Here is an 18736-nt window from a genome sequence, read left to right on the forward strand (position 1 = left end):
GGGGAGGGAGGGGAAAAATGAGGAGCTGATACCAAGGGCTCAAGTAGGAAGCAAATGTTTTGAGAATGATGATGGCAACAAATGTACAAATGTGCTTGACACAGTGGAGTATGGATTGTGATAAGAGTTGTGCGAGCACCCAATAAAATGATTTAAAAAAAAAGGATACTTAACATTTTAATTTTTCTGCTATGAAAATACACAGTGCACTATTTTTGGCTTGAAATGTTTTTCTCTCTGTTACACACTGAATGTTCATGTGATACAGCATTGATTACCACTCCAATTCCAAATAGGTTAGAGTTCATTGTTAATTTTTGAACCACTTAAAACCACCTCTGGATTTCTGGTCTTAACAAATCTCTAGCTGCCTTATTTTCTTTCATCTTTAAAAACTCAATAACCGTTTGTTTCTTGAATCCAGGAACTCCGGGAGCTGGTGTTACGATACCGGGAGAACATCATCAGTGTGAGGACTGCAGCAGACCACGTGGAAGAAAAGCTGAAGGCTGAAATACTTTTCCTAAAAGAGCAGATCCAAGCAGAGCAGTGTTTAAAGGAGAACCTGGAAGAAACTCTGCAGTTAGAGATAGAAAACTGCAAGGAGGAGATAGGTGAAGATAAAGGAGATGGGGTTTTGAATTGGAGATGCTAAAAAAAAGGCCCTCTTTGGTTGTGGGCATAGAACATGTGAAACAGAAAAGGACAAAAAGAAGTGGCGATTCTGTACATGTGTCTAAGCATTTTGATAGACCAGTGAATGGGAGTTTATAAAAAGCAATTTAAAAAAACTTCAACACCGACCCCCACCCACCCACTATATTTTAGCTAGTCTGATTGGCAGTTGCTGATTGGAAGCTCAGTATCTGATCTTAGACCACTGGGGACACACACTTCATTGTGCCAACAGACTTCTGTTGAGACTCTTCCCCAACAGCGTTGATGTGGACAGTTGACCGCAGTGGTAGTTGATGACAGTATTCTCGGGGACTCGCTTTACCTGGGCTGGATAATGATGTTGATTGGTTGGACCTAATTTTGAGGAAGAGGTGTTTTACGAAGGAAAAAAATTACTAATCCCAAATAGAAATGAATGGTAATACTTACTTCCTTTCTCTTTCAGCTTCCATTTCTAGCCTTAAAGCTGAGTTAGAAAGAATGAAAGTAGAAAAAGGACAGGTGAGTTAACATGCCTTTCTTATCAACTCTGGTGATTTGTTGGCTCCTCCTGTGCTGCACCCAAGGCAGGGGCCTTCAAGGAACTTGTTTAGCATATGCCACTCCTAAGGTGGGCAGTTCAAGTGGGATAAGGATGTGGTGGAGATAAGAGACCATTGCATTTATTGGCCATCTGCTCTTTGTTAGCTGGGTGTTGGTTACAGGAGGAATGGGGAAGGTGAGGATATGGCTATAGTCTTGAGCTTGCATATGTCAAGGGAAGGTGGGTGCAAGGCATGGTCATGGTCATGGCAGGATATATTCCAGCTACCAGAGAAACAAGTTGCAGGCACCTCTATAAATGGGTTTTCTCTTTGGCCCCGAGCTTCTCTTCAGCATCAGCACCTTTGGTGGATGATCCAATGACTTATGTCTGCACTCTGCCCTTCTCACACTTTGCCATACCTCACCCCACCTCTGACATCTGACTTCAGCTTGACACTCCTGACCACCCAGTTAATTCTTAATTCTATAGGTGTCATTTGTCTCGACACCGCATTCAGACTTGTATTTTTCTGAACGTTTCCTTTTTCCCCATTTTGCATCTCTTGATGGCAGCGCCCTTTCCTACTTAGCCTGTGAGATAGTTTATTGTGCCAGCCTGGCCGATAAACACAAGTGGGATTAACTGGAGGACGGAGAGATACATGGCTTGGTGGGCCTCACCTTTCTTGTCTCTCACTCTTTGATCATCGGACCAGTGTGCGGCTGCCTTGCTTGTTCTGTGCCTCAATTTAAAGGCTACACTGCCTGTGGGACGCCTAGCCTGTGGACTGGGTCGATGTAAGTTGAGGTCCCTTTAAGACATCGCTGGAGCTGGGGACTGGCAGTTGGGACTGGTGGTTTGTTGACAGTTGGTGATCTGCCTTGTGGTTGGCTGCTGTGCTGATAGCCTCGCTCTCTCTATATAGAGGGAGGTCTGGCAGCAGATGACTTGAAGGACTGCTAGTCTCTCACAACTCTCTCTCATGGGAGTGAAATGCACTGAGCCATTTGTAGTGCTTTATAATTTAACTGTTCATTTCTTGTATATTTATCTGCATATGATTCAACAGTTCATTTCTTGTTATATATCCAATTATCTTTATAAGTAAATATATTAAATTATTAGCAATTTGGTTTTCTCTCTCTGGAGAACCCTGTCTAACACAGGCTGCATCTTGGATGGCATGCATCTTCTGCTAGTCTCCCACCAATAACATAAAGTCACCTGATAACGTGTCCTCTGGTTGCCCTTGCACACGACCTGCTCAGCCCTGGATTATGTATGAATCCTGGTGTCCAGCTTCTCTGCCTCAGGCCACTGCTTACTCAATTGGCCCCCAGGTGCTCCTCAGCTAGCCTCCCTTGTCCATGTTTGGCTCTTTCCTGTTCTCTCCAGTGGCTGTTTCAGACACGTGAAACTCCCCTCACGCCCTCACCCGCAGCAGCTGCTGACCTTCCTGCCTCAGTCAGAAACCATCAGGCAGAACCTCCTTCAACGTCCTGGCTCAATTTACTTGTTTACCTACATACTTTTTCTTCCTGATCCACTCTTTTTATTGTTTTTCAGGGAGATGACCTATTGTGACGAGTGCATTTCTCTGCACAAATTCTTCTCCTGAACCCTTTTCCCCATCTTTCCAAGGCATCCTCAGTCATCCCTTCTTGTCCCGAGTCTGGAACTTCTTCTTTATCGGTCTTTTCCAATATAAACATGCTCAGATGTCTCCCATTAGAGGAGATGGACTGTCCTCTCTTAAGCCACCTATCTTCTTTGTCCCCTTTATAACCCATTCCTTGTACCACTGTTGTAAACGCGCCTTGTCCTTTGTACTGCTGCTCCGTGTGGGTTCAAGCTGAAATACGTCCACTCTGTAAGCACTGCAGATTTGACTGTGGCACAATCTGGTTGAAAACCGAGTGGTTCCCTGTATCGACAGGATGAAGTCCATCTTGGCTCAGCAGCTCTCCTCCTCCTCCTCACTGCCTCTCCAGCCTCAACACCCAGGGCCTTAACACTGCTGTGTGCAAGCAGGACTAGAATATACGTATCCATAAAAATTAGTGTGCTTTAGGCCAGAGGTTCCCCAACTCTCAGCAACTAAAACCTTTTGTGCTATAGCCCATAATTTGGGATAAAGTGTAGGCATCTGCTTTCGTAACTAGGCCCCCCCCCCCTTCACTGTTCCAGTACCCCCAGGGGGTAGCATCACCCACTAAGGGAAATGCTTTCAGTGAAAATTTATAGAGAGTAAATCTCCCATTTCGGTAGTTTGTGCACATAGCATTCCATGGCATGGTTGCATCCCCCAGTGTGCCCACTATCCCCATTTCAGCCTCGAATCTCTCCACCACCCACCCCCTGCCCCCTTTCTCAGCTTTGCTTTTGGACAAAATGATGTCCTTTTGAACTCTTCTAATTGATTGCTCTATGGAACATTCCTGTCAGGTGTTACTGTTCATTTTATGGGCCTGACTGAAAGCTCATCTCTGGGAATGGCTTCTGTTCCTGGTCAGAAGGGTGTCTTAGGACCCATAGCCTCAGGGGTTGCTTGACTCCCCGTCAGAGTAGATCTGGTCTTTTTTGTGAATTTGAATATTTGTTTTCTATTTTCTCCCACTCTGGCCGGGGCCTTCTGTTGTGATCCCCTTCTGAGCAGTCAACCATCTAGTTCCTTTGTTCTTTGGGTCATGGAGGTTTTGGTTCATGTGGTCCACTGATCCTTTTGACGTATTGCTTGCTCCCTTGAGTCTTTGAGTTTCTTAACTGTTTTGCGCTGGATGGGAAGCAGCCAATGGTTGTATCTTGAATGACCACCTCACAAGGCCAAGATTCCAGATGGTACTGCCCCAGGGTAGGATGCAGGAGACTGTCTTCACCTCGGTTGTGCCAGTTGATGGAGATGTTCTCCACGTCTGTTCACCACATACCTTGACATTCCTGCACACACCGCCTATTTCCTCTTAGGAGTGCCTCTCTGCAGTGTCCCCCTTACGGTCCATATTTTGTTCCTTGTGAAACTTCCTATTTTGAGAGACAAGTGCCATCTCTTATAGGAAGCTATTCTTAACTTTTCAGGCAAAAGTAAAGATTTCCTCCATATTGATAGGCTATGATACTTTATGTATCTCTCAGTTTCTGTATCCCCAGGCCTTGGAACATAATAGATGTTTAAGAAATAGTTATTCAAAGAAAGAAAAGATCTTGGAAGATGATCCACAGAGCTTAAGGGAGCCAAGATGCCAAACATAGCTCAGGCTAGGAAGGACCTGAAGACGTGGGCATGTCTGTTTTTCTCTAGTCTCAATTCCTCTGGGCACTGCTAGGGCCTGGAGGGGCATTCTGTGGGTTTCAGCCTTTGCCTTCATTTCACAGTTGGAGTCCACTTTAAAAGAGAAGTCTGAACAGCTTGAGAGCCTTCAGGAGACGAAAGTCACGTTGGAAGAACAGCTGAAAAGAGAGACTGCTACTAAGGTGATATTTTGGTTGGTAACGTAATTCACAGCAGTGCTAAGAATGCACGGTCATCACCCACCTCACAAAACTCAATCAAAGACAGAATTGTGGGGAAATTGAGGCTTTTCTTAACTATTTCTCTTAACTAGCTGTGTGACTGACTGTGGGCCAGCCTCTTCCAGGCCTGGGTCATGGTTTATTTCTCTGTAAGATGGGTCATAGCTTCTTGCCTGTTTAGTGCCACACTCTGAAAGGCTGTAGAAAGAAAATATTGCATTTATCTTGTTAGAGCTGGATCAAGACAACAGGTCTGGAGGGCTGTCATGGGCCCTCCTGGCTTTAGATGGTGGTCAAAAGGGCCACCAAGCCCAGCTTGAGCACTTCCCAGAGCCTAGAAGCATGCTTTGAAAATGCCAATCCCTGTAACTCTGTACCAGATCATCTGAATGTTAAACCAAATTTGCCTACATTTTGCTTAGTCCACTGGGAATAAAAGTGGGCATGGCTAGTTGTGGGAGAAGTTTCCTGGATGAGTTTCCTCAGTGAGTTGTGTGGTCACCCTTCCAGTGCAGGCCGACAGCTGGTGGAGTTCAGTAGCCACGAGGCTACCAGACAGGCCCGCTGCGGCGATCCCTCCATTAGGAAGATCAGAGTTGGGGCCCTCTGGTGTGTGCTCACTGAGGATTTTCCTGCTGGATGGTTACCTGAGGGGATCATTTTGAGGATGAGTCACTTTCCTCCAGCTGCCAGGGCCATGCAGCACTTGAATCCATTCTCCCTCTGACTTTCCCATCAACTCATTGTGGGACTTAGAGCAAGTAGCCGAACCAACTTGCACGCTTGCCGTATGGATGACAGGAGACAAGTAGGTCTGGGTTTCTCAGAAAATCCAACATGAATCCTCACTCAAACTTGTATCTTTTAGGTTACTGTGGAACAACTGATGTTTGAGGAGAAGAACAAGGCTCAGCGACTGCAAACAGAATTAGATGTCAGTGAGCAAGTCCAGAGAGATTTTGTAAAGCTTTCCCAGACACTTCAGGTGAGGCAAGAGGAACCTCTCCACAGACCACTAAGGCACCCTCAGGGAGCTTGCTACCCAGTGGCAGCTTGCCAGTCCTTGGCTTGCCCACTAACAGTAGCTGGAGGTTTCCAGGCTGCCCTTGCTCCCACCCAAACATCTGCCTAGCCAGTCAAGCCAGAAACTTAGTACAAACTTAACTCCTCGTATCCTTTCCCCCTGTGCCTGGCCCACTGCAGCCGCTGTAAGGGTCTCATCTCCTTAGCATGTGACTCTTCCTAGCCAGGCCTGTCCCTACATTTTGTTTTCATAGCGTATGCTTTAACTACTTGCTGCCTAGTGTTGTGGTGGTCCCTCTCATAAGCATCTTGTCTCTTTTCAGTCTTTCTCGTCTTTCAAGGCCTATTGTAGTTCGTCCTTTCTGTAGATCCATGCCTCCATGGTGCCTTGCAAATACTGACTGGCATTCACACATTCCCTGTATCCGTATACGTCCCTTTTGTAGAGGTCAGGTGACTTCTGTAACCCAGCACCTGATCTTGGGTCTGTTCCACAGCAGCACATGGACAGGTGGGTGGGCATGGCGCTGCCCACCTCCCTTCTCTGAAGTTCTCTGGTGAGTTCATCGGGTCCTTGTCAGCTGAGCCACTCAGTTGAGGCAGTCTAAACAGGAACTGCCCGTGCTTCTCTGAATGTGCTCTCTTTCCAGGTGCAGTTAGAGAGGATCCGGCAAGCCGACTCGCTGGAGAGAATCCGGGCCATTCTGAACGACACCAAACTGACAGACATTAACCAGCTCCCTGAGACATGACCTCCAAGGGCAGGTTGTCAGCTTGCGCTTTGGGTTTTTAACTCATGTAGAGCAACATTACTTATTATTTAACTCCTAACTGAAGAAACGTCACAACAGAAAGGCGACTGAAGGAATGCTTATTTCTCCTGGAGGAGACTGTGTAGCACAGGCCCAGCACATTGGCAGGGAGATCCGCTCTGAAGACCTTTTGGACGGGCACACTAATGAGGTAGTGGACGCGTTGCCAGCCAGTGGGCAGAGGCTCGGATGGTGGCGATGGAAAAGTGCTGTTTCCTTACCTGCTTTCTCCAACATAGTTTCCTGGAACAACACATTGCTCAATCCTAAAGCAACATCCAAGAGAAAGCCTTTGGAGTTTTCTATTCATACATATTGGGAGAGAGACTTTTTTTTCTGTTGTCTAGTACTCATCAGTAACAGTATTCAGCTAGCAGACAGAGGTGTAGTATGCTGTATGAATATTTTATATTAAAATATAAAGTGTGAGAGCAGGCCATTGGCTAGTGACTGGATTTCCTAGCTCAGTACTCCCCTTTGTCCCCCCAAACCATTTTAATTTGCCTTGGAGGACCTTAAATGCTACTGAAACTTGCCCGGGAAGTCTGTGGCAAGCAAAGCCAGCTCAAGAACCGAGTGGATGGTGAGAATTGAGAAACGTGGTCACTGCTGTACGAATCGGGAGTTGAGGTTAAGGAAAAGCACAAGAGACTCTGCAAGCACTCTTTCTGCACGCCTGGCTGATCTTCACAGGCCCACAGGTACTAGGGCAACGTGGGACTGCACCATCTACTCTGTGTGGAAACTTTTTAGTTATCCGATCAGTGGAAAAAACATTAATAAACAAGCTGTCTGACAAGTACACATTTATAAATCTGCTTATTTTCAACTTGGATCAATGGGCTTGGGCACTGTTGGTTTCAAAGTGTCAAACAGAAAAATGGTGATAACCGGGTTTAACTGATACCTTTTCTCTTACGGTTTAGACTTGGGAGTATGAATAATAATGCTTGTGGAAAATAGTATTTGGGGATGTGCTGTCATTTCCGGTAGTTAGCTTCCTTTCCTGCGTGAAGAAAAACCCCAGAAGAAGGGGTGACCATTGCCATAGCTTTATGAGGTGTTGCAGGTGGCGACGTGTCACTTACCTCTGCGGTACTGTCCTCAGGAACAGCCACACAGATGGCTCAAAGGTGAAAGTGTTTTCTAAGATTTTTTTGTGACAGCATGGTACTTGAAGGAACCTTATTGGAATTAAGTAGACCAAGTAGACCATTTGATTCATTTAAAGTCATCAACTTAAAAAGTTTGAGTTCCTAAGTATAGACTTTGCCTGCCTTCTTTACATGTCTTCCGTAGAACAAGTGATAAAGACTATATACCTCACCTCTTGGGTTCCTGAGAGTTTTGCATTCATGACTATGAACTTAACTAATCATGGAAATAAGTTGTCATGCATGGCACTATTATTTTAGTTGGTTTAAAGTCCTCATTGAGTTTCATTAACTTTAATTCCCAAATGCAATCCATTTAAGTTAGATGTTTAAGGCTAGTCCCTTGGATAGCTGCTGTTCCCCCAATCCCTATTGTATCTTGTTATTAAAGTCAACACCATGAATCAGGACAGACTATTCTACTTTTTCTGAGTTGGCTGGCACACAGCTCTGTGACCTCACAGCTAGTTTTCTGCAAAAGATGGCTCTGCGGCAGTCATCCCTGCTAGGGAAACTGTAGAGATCGCCCCATGGATACACAAGCGCGTAGAGCCCACATTATTGAAAAACAGCCTAGAAAAACCCAAGCTGAGATGAAGTTTTGCTAACAGTTGGTTTCAGGTATGACAGCTATCAGTGTTTTAACCTGGGCATCCTGCACAATTGAACACAGACTCAGGAAGGTCTGGCCATTCTAAACAAGATCAGCTGGGTTTCCTTGAGTGTCCCTCGGCTTGAATGCAGTCTGTATACATGTTCTCAGCATGCCTAACGTGATTTCACCTCTCACCTGTAACCATCTTTCCTATGTGGCTTTAAATTGGTTGTCTCTCAGCCATTGCTAGGCAGGTAAGGTCCTACCTTTCAGAAGTCATGTTGGCAGCTGGGAAAGATCACTCAAAGCTAACCGAGGAGGAAGGCAAGCCATTTGTTTCTTCGAGGCCCTAAATGTGAGCCTCCACCCCCACCCCCTTCAACCCCCCCCACTCACAAGTACTCGGACACGGAGCATAGGCACACTCAGTTCTGAAAGGTGGCACTGCCTGTTGGGGAAGTGATCCTGCAGTGGCTTTGCAATTGTGGGTCTGGAGCACTGCTTTGTGCAGATTTCAGGTGTAAACATTTGTTCACTATACTGAAGGTGTGTCTTAAGCGGAAAGTGTTCAAATTAAAAAGCTGCTACCTAGTACCATGTGTGGCCTTTTCCTTTGACTCCCCAAGTTCTGCCCTTCTTTGGAATCGCCTGCTTTAAATACAGCTGCCACCTGCCATTCTGTTCTTGCTCAAATAAAACACAATGTCATGGAAATTGGGCAGTGTGCAACTAAAAGTGTGTCTGAGGTTTAAATTTACAAAAACAAAACAACCATGTAAGCAGACCTTTGAGTATAATTGTAGCCTTGAACTGTACAGCACATTCCAATTCTTAAGTCCAAACATTTCATCAATGACTAAAAACAAGTATAAAGAAAAGTGATAAAACAAATGATAAAGATGAGTGACCACACCAACATTCACTCAAACTGCTGCTGCTTTATAAATTAGATGTTTGTTTTACATACAATGCAGATTCCACCTCTCGCTGTGTTAACATATGTCATCATGGGAGTATCAGAAGTTTACGTGATTTCGGATATCATTGATTTGCTTCACCATCTCCCGTATGTGTTCACCCCTGTGAAAATAAGAATATCGTTCACTCTGGGGACACAAATCAATGGATTCGTACGAATTTAAACTAGGAATACTGAAATAACATAGCAGTGCTTGGCTTCATCAATTTGTGCATGTAAGGCACGCTTTAAAGGCTGCAATTGTGGTGCAATAGCTGGCAATATTTTTGAACATAAGTCACTGGGGGATAGTTAGGGCACACAACAAACTTGTCTTACAAAAAATAAACCATTTTGAATCTTTCCATGTTAATTTCCATTTATCATAGGGCTCCCATCCCAGTAATTACTTGACATACAAATGCCATGACAGGGTTGCTTATCTGACGAGCTCCCTCTAGTGGCTGGCCTGGAAGTACCAACTTACTCTTCCTTCAGGATGGACTGGATGCACTTTCGCTGATAGGCACTGAGAGAAATGGTGGCTTTTTGAGGACTCAGAATCTTTTCCATCTTCCGTTGTTGATAGTCCTTTTTCATAGTGACCTTAAACAGAACAGAATCTCCTGGTGATGGCCTGCCATAAAGATTTGTTATATCTAAGTCACTTTACTTAAAAAATCCTTTCGACAGAACAAGCTAGTTAAAACAAAAACCTACACCGGGCTGCTTTGCAGCCATCCCTAAGGAACTCTGGTGGCACAGTGAGTTAAGCAGTGGACTAACCACAAAGTCAGTTCAAATCCACCAACAGCTCTGCAGGACCAAGATTAGGATGTCTGCTCCTGTAAAGATGTAATCAACGCAGCAGTTCTACTTTGTCCTATAAACTTGCCAAGAGTCACAGTGGACTTGGATGGCAAGGGGTTTGGGTTGTCTTCACTCCTACCTGTTTGATGGCATTGCCCAAATGTCTAAGTTGATCAGGTATTAGCTGTAACTCTTTCTTCATGTCTCTCTCACTATCAGAAAGAACTGGGAGCTGAGAGTGAAAACTGTGCAGCACTTGTTTCATCCTATAAAAAAAGGTAAGCAAACATCTCGGCACAGGATCTCTGCCAACAAGTGTATGCAGAATCACAAAGCAAGCTGCTACTTCACGGATCTAGCATCTGTGGAGAGCCGCACAGGTGGGGTTGAGGGATGCAATACAATCCCCAAAGGGGGAAAGAAACACTTCTGTATGCACCTCAACATCAGCTATACGCCCATTTTCCTTACAGTACCAGAGCTAATAAATAACATGGTTAGTATGGAATGAAGGAGCTCTGGTGGTGTAGGGGATTAATTAAATGCATTGGGCATTTGAGCCATGGGGTTTGTTGTTCAAACCCAACCAGCTGCTCTTGAGACAAAAAGAGGCGGCTGTCTGCAAGATTGACAATGTTGGAAACCCAAAGGGACAGCTCAACTTGATGGCAACGAGTTTGGGATTGCATGATATAAAGTACTAAATCTTAAGCAACCTACTGACCTGTTCATGATATCTTCTTGTTTCTCTTTAGCTTCCTCATATTTGTCAGCAAGGCGCTCAGCCATTTCCCGAAGACTTTTTCTAATGACATAAAAAGCAAGACTCTCAGGGTCCACCTTAATCATCAAAGCAATGGATTAGTTTAGTATTTTAGTGCGCGAGAACATTACTCCCACGTTGTGGCACTCACCTCTCCTCTCGGCAGTAACGGAGATCTTCTAGCTGTTTCTTTTTTTGGTCACACAGTAATTTGACTCTTCAAGAACAAGAAAGAAAAGTTTGTCAGAGCCCAGGTTTGCAGCATTACATAGTACCAACTGCCCACCCAGGGCAATGACGGTGAAAAGGACTAGTGCTTTCGAAGGGTTATTATACCTCCGCTGAATCTCCTCCTTTGCCAGGTCCTGTTTAAGGATGTACTGTTCTCTGAACACCTGGGTGGCTCTGCTAATGAGCTGAAGACATTCTTCAGGAGGAGGAGCCATATCCTTTTCAGACGACCTAAAAGAGAAAAAAAGGTCTTATTATCATTTACCTTACCTTCATAAAACAACTGAAAAGAGCTGTCCCTTTCCTTTGAATCACGTCAGTTGATCTTTCTCAGCGTCACTTTTCTCCCTCCTCACTAGCTGGTTAAATGCACCCTATGTTCTTGACCCCATGAGACAGGGCAGCCAACAATAACGTTTCTTCCAACGCCACATGGTAAATCCCATACTTCAAAAATGCCGGATTGGCCACACTGCGTTGTAAAATGCTTCTAATATGCTTTTCAAATGAATCCGGTGTATCAGCCAGAATCCGGAGGGGAGAGTCCGCCACTTCAACATCGTCTTGGGTACAGAGCAAGGGAGGAGATGCTGGATGGACTGTGCTTCTGCAAACAAATGCATAAAAACACACATAAGTAAAACAGTGAAGTTGTTTTCTGTAAATAAAAGGAATCATAAGCCACCTCGTTTCTTCCAGAATTTCATGGTTAGAGAAGATACAAGAACGTGCGTTTTCTGCTCTGAAGAAGTCAGAAGTCACCTTGGGGAACTCAACCCCATCCCACCATGGCTGCCTTTGTGATTGCACTTTGGCCTTTGCCACTTCAGTTCTTTTGAAAAGATCAAAGATGCATAAAATAAAATTTCATCATAGATGCTTTGCAAAGGATCTGGGAGCCAGTTTATAAGCCACATAACCACTGAACAGAATATGTTTGGTTCTATAAAACTTGTTTTCTAAAAACTTGATCCACTCAAAGACAGAAATTCAAAAACAATCCCAGGAGGAACTTGAAAGATATTGCAAACCTTGACAATATGGTAAAGTGACTTATATTTGAACTTTTGAAGGCAACACTTCACGTTTGGATATTTATTAAGCAATAATAGGGAGTTTGCAGAAAGATTATTGAAGGTATCTCATGTTTACCTGGAGCCCCGATGAAGCGAGTTGGTGGCACACTGGGCTACACACTAAACTGCTAAACACAAGGTCAGCAGTTCAAACCCACCAGCTACTCCATGGGAGAAAGATGAGGGTGTCTATATCAAAATTTAAAGTTCCAGAAACCCAAAGAGGCAAATCTTTCTAATTTGCACTAGATGGCTGCTATGCATACAAACAATGACTTGATGGTAGTAAGCTTGTTTGTTTAGGAGGCCTGGCTGTCAGGTGTAGTGGTTACACGTTGGGCTGTGTTCTGCATGGTTGGCAGTTCAAAACCACCAGCAACTCCTTGGGAGAAAGACTGGGCTTTCTACTCTTTAAACAGTTACAGTCTGAGAAACCTACAGGGGGGTTCTCCATGGGTTAGTATTGACTCTGGCAGTGAGTTTGGTTTTGGTTTGATGGTGAAGTGTCAGATCTCTTAACTACAAGGTCAGCAGTCAAATCCACCTGACACTTCTTGGGAGAAAGATGAGACTATTTGCTCCTATAAAGATTTAGTCTTGGAAACCCTACAAAGGGTCATGATGAATCAGAACTGAGTTGCTGGTAGTGGGTTTGGTTTTTTATTTAGTCATCCCAAGCCCTCAGATTCATGTTTTTATTCGGAAGTAACCTAGTATGATGAAATCTTTTTAGCTAAAGATAGTAAGTTTTAAAAAATGTTGACGTAACAGGGTAAAAGGTTTGGGAAAGGATTAGTCTTGCTAGAGTTTTTAGTCTTAAGTATAAAAAATACGAAACTGGTATTTATTTGTTTTGCCTTCCAAATAAGGTAATTTGTGAATCTTCAAAAACTTGGAAGGTCCTCTGAGGACAGTAAACTAATGCCATTATTCTGAACTTCTGTCAGGGTCCAGAAGCACAGGCATTGAATTGACAGCACGAGACTAAGGAGTCTGGCATTCAGTGCTCAGTAGCTGGTGGCTTTGATACTCCTATTCCTTCCTGTTTATAAAAACTCAAAAAGCCACCTTCCAAAAAGAAGTCTGTTGTTTATCATGTAGTAACTGTGTCCCTTAGGAGGAAGAAGAGTTGAGTTGTTATGTACTACCTGTCACCCAAAGAGTTTGCACATTCTATTAAGCCCCTACCTACTATGCAGTGCCGGTGGCATAATGGTTAGAAATTGAGCTGCCATCCACAAGGTCAGCAGTTTGAAACCCCTAGCTGCTCCCTGGGAGAAAGACAGGATTTCTACATAAAGAGTTACAGTCTCAGCTATCCATAGGGGCTGTTCTACCCTGTCCTAACTCATAATGTTGCTATGAGTCAGAATCAACTCAATAGCAGGAAGGTTTTTTTTTTGTTGTTTGGAGGCTGCCAGAGATGGAGAAATTAAGAATATGGGTGTGGGCCTTATATTGAAAAACTTGATTGTGAAACCTGCTTTACTACCTGCTACCTGTGACTTCAAGCCTTGGCGGCCTGTTTCCTCTTCTATAAAGTTGGGGATATTACCAGTGCCTTCCCTATAGGGTTGCTCTGATGGCTAGAGGAGAATGCAAGTGAATGGCTTGGTTTTAAGTCTGGCACATATTAAGAGCTTAACAGCCATTAAATCGAATCTCTATTAATGCAGTTTGGTCCTTATTTTTAGTATTGCTTTCCACACTTTGAAGAAAAGCTCTGGACTCTCAGCTAGTTGAAGTAGATACCAGAAATTACTCTTAAAGAAAAACTTAAGAGATGGCCAGCATGTAGCTGTAAGTCAGCTACCACTGAGGGCATTTTCCCATGTTAAGAGTTGATTCCCTGCAGAAAACCAGAGTTGTGTGAGGAATACTAGACAGGACTTACAATAAAGGTCTTATGAGGCATTCATAGGTACTGGTGATGCAGATCATCGTGGGCCCCAGAATGTCAGGGACGATCCAGAATCCTCGAATCGGAGCAGGTTGCCTGGGGAAAACAATCAGTTATGTCACAAAACAGGAGCAAAGGCATGACAGGCTCACAGCCACCTCAGGCCCAGGCTAACAGTTACGTGGGACATGTTATCTTTTCATGTAGTAACCCCAAATGTGATGTGGAAGCCAGAAGTAGCTACAGCTGTCACTCTGTAATCCAGCAGACTACAGCCAGGCAGGACGTGAGCCGGAAGGTGCTCCCTGCACTGTCAACATTCACCATGGAATTCACTCTTCACGTGTCTCCTCAACTCATGTGTAACCCCAGCCATCTTTGTGGGCCTAGCTCAGTATCCAACAGGTTAACAGCCCAGACATCTGCTGACTGAACCAAACAGTCTAGTTCACATTAAAAATTTAATGAACCCTCTGGCCTAGGACTTATTCTAGTGTGCAGAGCACATGTCTCTTGATCAAGCTTGTGCTCTGAAGAAACAAACCGGTGCGCCTCATCTGGGATTGTCATCACACTACCTGCTCCCAGGCTTCCTCTACCCTCCCCAGACCTCATGGCACATGCTGCCATCTCCATCTCCGCGTAGACGCTCGGCTGCTTCAGAGAGCTCTCCCTTGGCCCTAGAAACAAGCTCTGTCTGCTCCGTCCGAAACACTTCCACTGTCAGTTCAAGACTCCCATCCCCATTCCTTTCTGCCCTTTAGAACCAGCCATCTACAGTATCATGTCCTCTTCCTTGTCTCCCATGCATTTAAGGAGGGGAATCTGGGCAGTTTTTACATTTTTGTCTTTTCATGTGAAGGCTACATATAAAAGAGTATGTGCACACCGATCCCTCATACTGTGCGCTGTGGGTCCAATGACCACCTAGAAGGCCAGTCTACACTACACTCCCCTGGCTGCTGTGCTCGCTGCCTTCTTTCTGGAACAGTTCTCCTGACAGGGTCCCAGGTGGCCCTCCAGTCTCTATGGCAACTGTTTTCTGATTTCCTTTGGGCTGGGCCCTGCTTCCTACATTCACTGCTTATAACCAAGTACCGCTCATACCTCTTAGGTCTCTTCTGCTCATTCTAGACCCTTCCTTGGGTAAACTTCATCATTCAAGCACCACACCGTTAAGACACCTCCACTTGGATATCACAGAGCATTCAACTCCGAATGCTCCAAAAATGAACACATTTGTTCCCCCAAATCCACTTTTCTCCTGGGTGCCCATTTCCCTGAAGGTACTACCACCCAATGAACTACTACTTAGTACTCACCTTCTGGTCAAACCAGCTTTATATCACCCACCAAATGACTGGGCAGAGCTATGCAAACATGAGGTACTTGTGGCCCGCCACGGGGATTCGATCATGTAAACAAGGGTACACGGCACCTTGTGGGGGTGGGTCCATGCAAATAACTTATATGGAACCCCAATAAAGGGATTGGCTAGTTTTACTATTCTGTTAGGTTAAAATGAGCCATCCCAGAGGCAGAAGGGGAGATCTCACTATTATTCAGAAAGAAGAGTCTGGAGTACAGAACACCCTTTAAATCTGAGACCCCTGAGCTGACCCGCCTTCATCCAGGAGACAGCTGCGCCGCCAGAGGGGCAAGAGACAAGCAACTGAGTCTTTTCTGTGAGTTCTGTGTGGCCATTGCAATGAACCTCTGACCCCAGCAGGGAAGCAGAGGATCATGGAGGGATAGTGTCAGAAATGAGGAAAAGGTTGGAAGCCATGGCCTCCGCCTCATAGGGATCCACCTTAGGTTAATGCGAACAGTGACTGTCCTGCCCACTTGTGAAGCTGGAAGTCAGATGCCACCCCTATGTCGTGATCACATGGTCCCTGTCAATCTAGTTACAGAGGGAGAAACCTGGAAGGATTCCAGATACCCTCCATCCCCCCTGGTTCTATTCACCTAACATCGACACCGAGAACAGACACGAAGCTCACCGAGCAAACGTGCCCTCTGTCCTCATGAAATGCGTGTGTTCTGGTAGGGGGACCCAGACAAAAGCCAGGCAACAAAGAAAAAGAGAAAAGTAATAGAAAACTAACTTAGACCAGACACTGAGGGCCATCTCAGAAGCAGTGACATTAAGACCAAGAAGAAGAGTACAAGTAAGCCAGGTGAGGACAGCCAGTTGGGGCTGGAGGGGGATAGCTTCTAGAGACAAGATATAATATACTGAGAGGTCTTGACATATAAAAGAGCTTCTGATATACATTTCACGAACACTTCTGGGGGCAGAGTTACATATCTGCAACTTTGAAAGAATTCACATATCATCTGTACGGGAGTTCAATATATCTAAATTACGGTAACGAACCACTGCATACACAAGAAAGCAAGTCCTCACCTGCATGGCAATGGCTTTGTACAAAGGATATGTTCCACAAAGCATTTCTGTTCTGTACCAAGTTCCTGTAAACTATCCTTATCTTCTTCATCTACAAAAGAGTGTCATCTATAAATTAGCTGATATTGGGTCAAAATGTTCATATTATTTAAATGCAATCAAATTCTTGTGTCAGAACTTAAAAAAAAAATGGTTTACTATTATTTGGGTGAAAGTTTACAAATTGCTTTCCAGTCCACAACCTTGACTCTAGTCCCCACACTGTAACAGCACAATTCCTCCTGTGTTTCCAGTTTCCAGTCCACCTTCTTCCCTGTTCCTTCCAGCCTTCGGCAAATGCTGACTTTGATCAGCATGGCTGGTTGTCTGAGGAAGCGCAGCAGCTTCCCCTGGTGTGACTGTTTGCCTCATAGGCCTGTCTTTTGTTTGGCTGGAAGTTGAACCATGAGGTCCCATTGTTTCTGAAGGAGTATGTCTTTCTGTCACAGAAATCTTTTCCCCCTAAAATTTAGATTTAGCTCCCAAAAGGTTTTCCTCGGCCAGCCAGATTCCAAAATGTAAAAGTGGTCACTCAGGAGAGCAATTCCAGAATCATTTCCTTCCATGGACTCTTCTACATCCAGGATTATTTTTTTAAGTAACAGCTTTGTTGAGCTATAACACCTATTACTAAATTCTTCTGAAAGCATTCAATGATTTTCTATTCAAAGCATAACTATATGACACACAATGTGTTTGACTATCTTCAGATTCAAACTGCAAAGAGACACCACACCCCCGAGCAGCCAGTGCTCAGTTGTCAGGGACGTCTCCACCCCCAGGCAACCACAGCCTACTCCTGACTCTCTGGCTTTTGCTGAGTTTAGACATTTTCTAAAAATGGAGCTATACAATACATAGCTTTTTGGGTCTGGATTCTTACATTTAGTATATTTTTGAGGTTCCTGCATGTTAGAGTATGTACCAGTATTACATTCCTAGTTGAATAATATTCTGTGGTATGGCTACACAATATTGTCTATTTATCAGTTGATGGACATCTGGCTTATTTCTGCCTTTGGGCGATTATGAATAATGACGCTATGAACATCTCTTTGGGCATGCATTTCCATTTTTTCCTTTATATACCTTGATATAGTTAGCAGTGGAATTGCTGAGTTACTTTGTTTAACCATTTGAGGAACTGCCAATTTTTTCCATTGTCCATTCCCACAGATACTGTATGAAAATTCTACAACATCTTATTCCTGTTTACCTAATTTATGTTAATCATCCTAGTGGGTATAAAGTAGCATCTCAATTTATTTTTAAATTGCATTTCCTTGCTGGCTCTTTGTACAGCTCTTCCGGATATTTACTCAGACCCCTTCCTATTTTTAATCAGGCTTTTAATAAGGTCTCAGAGTCCTTTGCATATTCGAGATACCAGTTGCCGCTGAGTCAATTCTGACTCCTTGTAAACCTATGATATAAGCTCCGTATCAACTCCTAACTAAAGGATTTAAAAAAAAGCATAGAAAAAAGTCCCACTAACACTTAATTCTATTTTCCAACGAAGCCCCTCAAATATAATTTGAAAATATGTGCTCCTATTCTGTAGGTTGTTTTTACATCTTCTAAATGAAAATCGAAGTACAAGATGTTTTAATTTTGATGAAATTCTATTCATGTTTTCTTCTGTCATTTATGCTTCTGGTATCAGGTTTAAGAAACCACTGTCTAGTCCAAGGTAATAAAGATTATTTACTAAGTGTTAAGAGATTCACAGTTTAAATTGTTGTATTTAGGTTTCTGATCTATTTTGAGTTAATCGGGGCATGTGGTAGGAGTCCAGTTTCATTCCTCTGCATGTGGGTAACCAGTTGTTCCAACATTACTCGTTGGAAAGACTGTTGTTTTCCCATTAAACTGCCTTAGCGCCCTTGCCAAAGTCCAGTGACTGCCTTGCGTTCTGGGGATAAAACCCACTGGGTCTTGCTGGGGATCTTTTTCATACAGCAGTGGATTCATATTGCTAGAATTTTTTGAGAATCTTTGTAACTATATTCATAGGAAATACTGGTTTGCAATTTCCTGCTCTTGAATGTCACTGTCTGGTTTTAATATCAAGAAAATACTGACCTCATAAAATGAATTGTAAAGTGTTCTCCTATTTTGAGGGGCAAGAATTTGTAAAGAACTGGTATACTAAATTTTCTTTTCAGTGTGAAGTCATCTGCTTCTGGACTTCTCTTCGACCTCTTCACTTCTGATAGGTCTACTCCGATTTCCCAGATTTCTGATAGGTCTA

General features: G+C 44.0%; 2 protein-coding genes across 2 annotated transcripts in view; one reads left to right on the forward strand and one right to left on the reverse strand.

The window, feature by feature from the left end:
• The window catches only part of RABEP1 (rabaptin, RAB GTPase binding effector protein 1), an 83697-nt gene extending 76346 nt beyond the window's left edge, over positions 1-7351 (forward strand). The window contains exons 14-18 of the mRNA XM_045293323.1: positions 425-614; positions 1124-1179; positions 4577-4675; positions 5583-5699; positions 6388-7351. Coding sequence (XP_045149258.1) covers positions 425-614; positions 1124-1179; positions 4577-4675; positions 5583-5699; positions 6388-6489 — 564 coding nt within the window. The 3' untranslated portion in view covers positions 6490-7351. The remainder of the gene's footprint in view (positions 1-424; positions 615-1123; positions 1180-4576; positions 4676-5582; positions 5700-6387) is intronic.
• A 1723-nt stretch (positions 7352-9074) lies between these two features.
• Positions 9075-18736, reverse strand: part of NUP88 (nucleoporin 88) — a 23424-nt gene continuing 13762 nt past the window's right edge. The window contains exons 9-17 of the mRNA XM_004716143.3: positions 16447-16537; positions 14031-14132; positions 11509-11667; positions 11166-11291; positions 10981-11046; positions 10791-10871; positions 10206-10332; positions 9744-9862; positions 9075-9378 (exon numbers count right to left, since the gene is read on the reverse strand). Coding sequence (XP_004716200.2) covers positions 9315-9378; positions 9744-9862; positions 10206-10332; positions 10791-10871; positions 10981-11046; positions 11166-11291; positions 11509-11667; positions 14031-14132; positions 16447-16537 — 935 coding nt within the window. The 3' untranslated portion in view covers positions 9075-9314. The remainder of the gene's footprint in view (positions 9379-9743; positions 9863-10205; positions 10333-10790; positions 10872-10980; positions 11047-11165; positions 11292-11508; positions 11668-14030; positions 14133-16446; positions 16538-18736) is intronic.

This window comes from Echinops telfairi, unplaced genomic scaffold (assembly GCF_000313985.2).
Source record: "Echinops telfairi isolate 266 unplaced genomic scaffold, ASM31398v2 ScPeMD7_2010;HRSCAF=2546, whole genome shotgun sequence".
NCBI classification, from domain to species: Eukaryota; Metazoa; Chordata; class Mammalia; order Afrosoricida; family Tenrecidae; genus Echinops; species Echinops telfairi.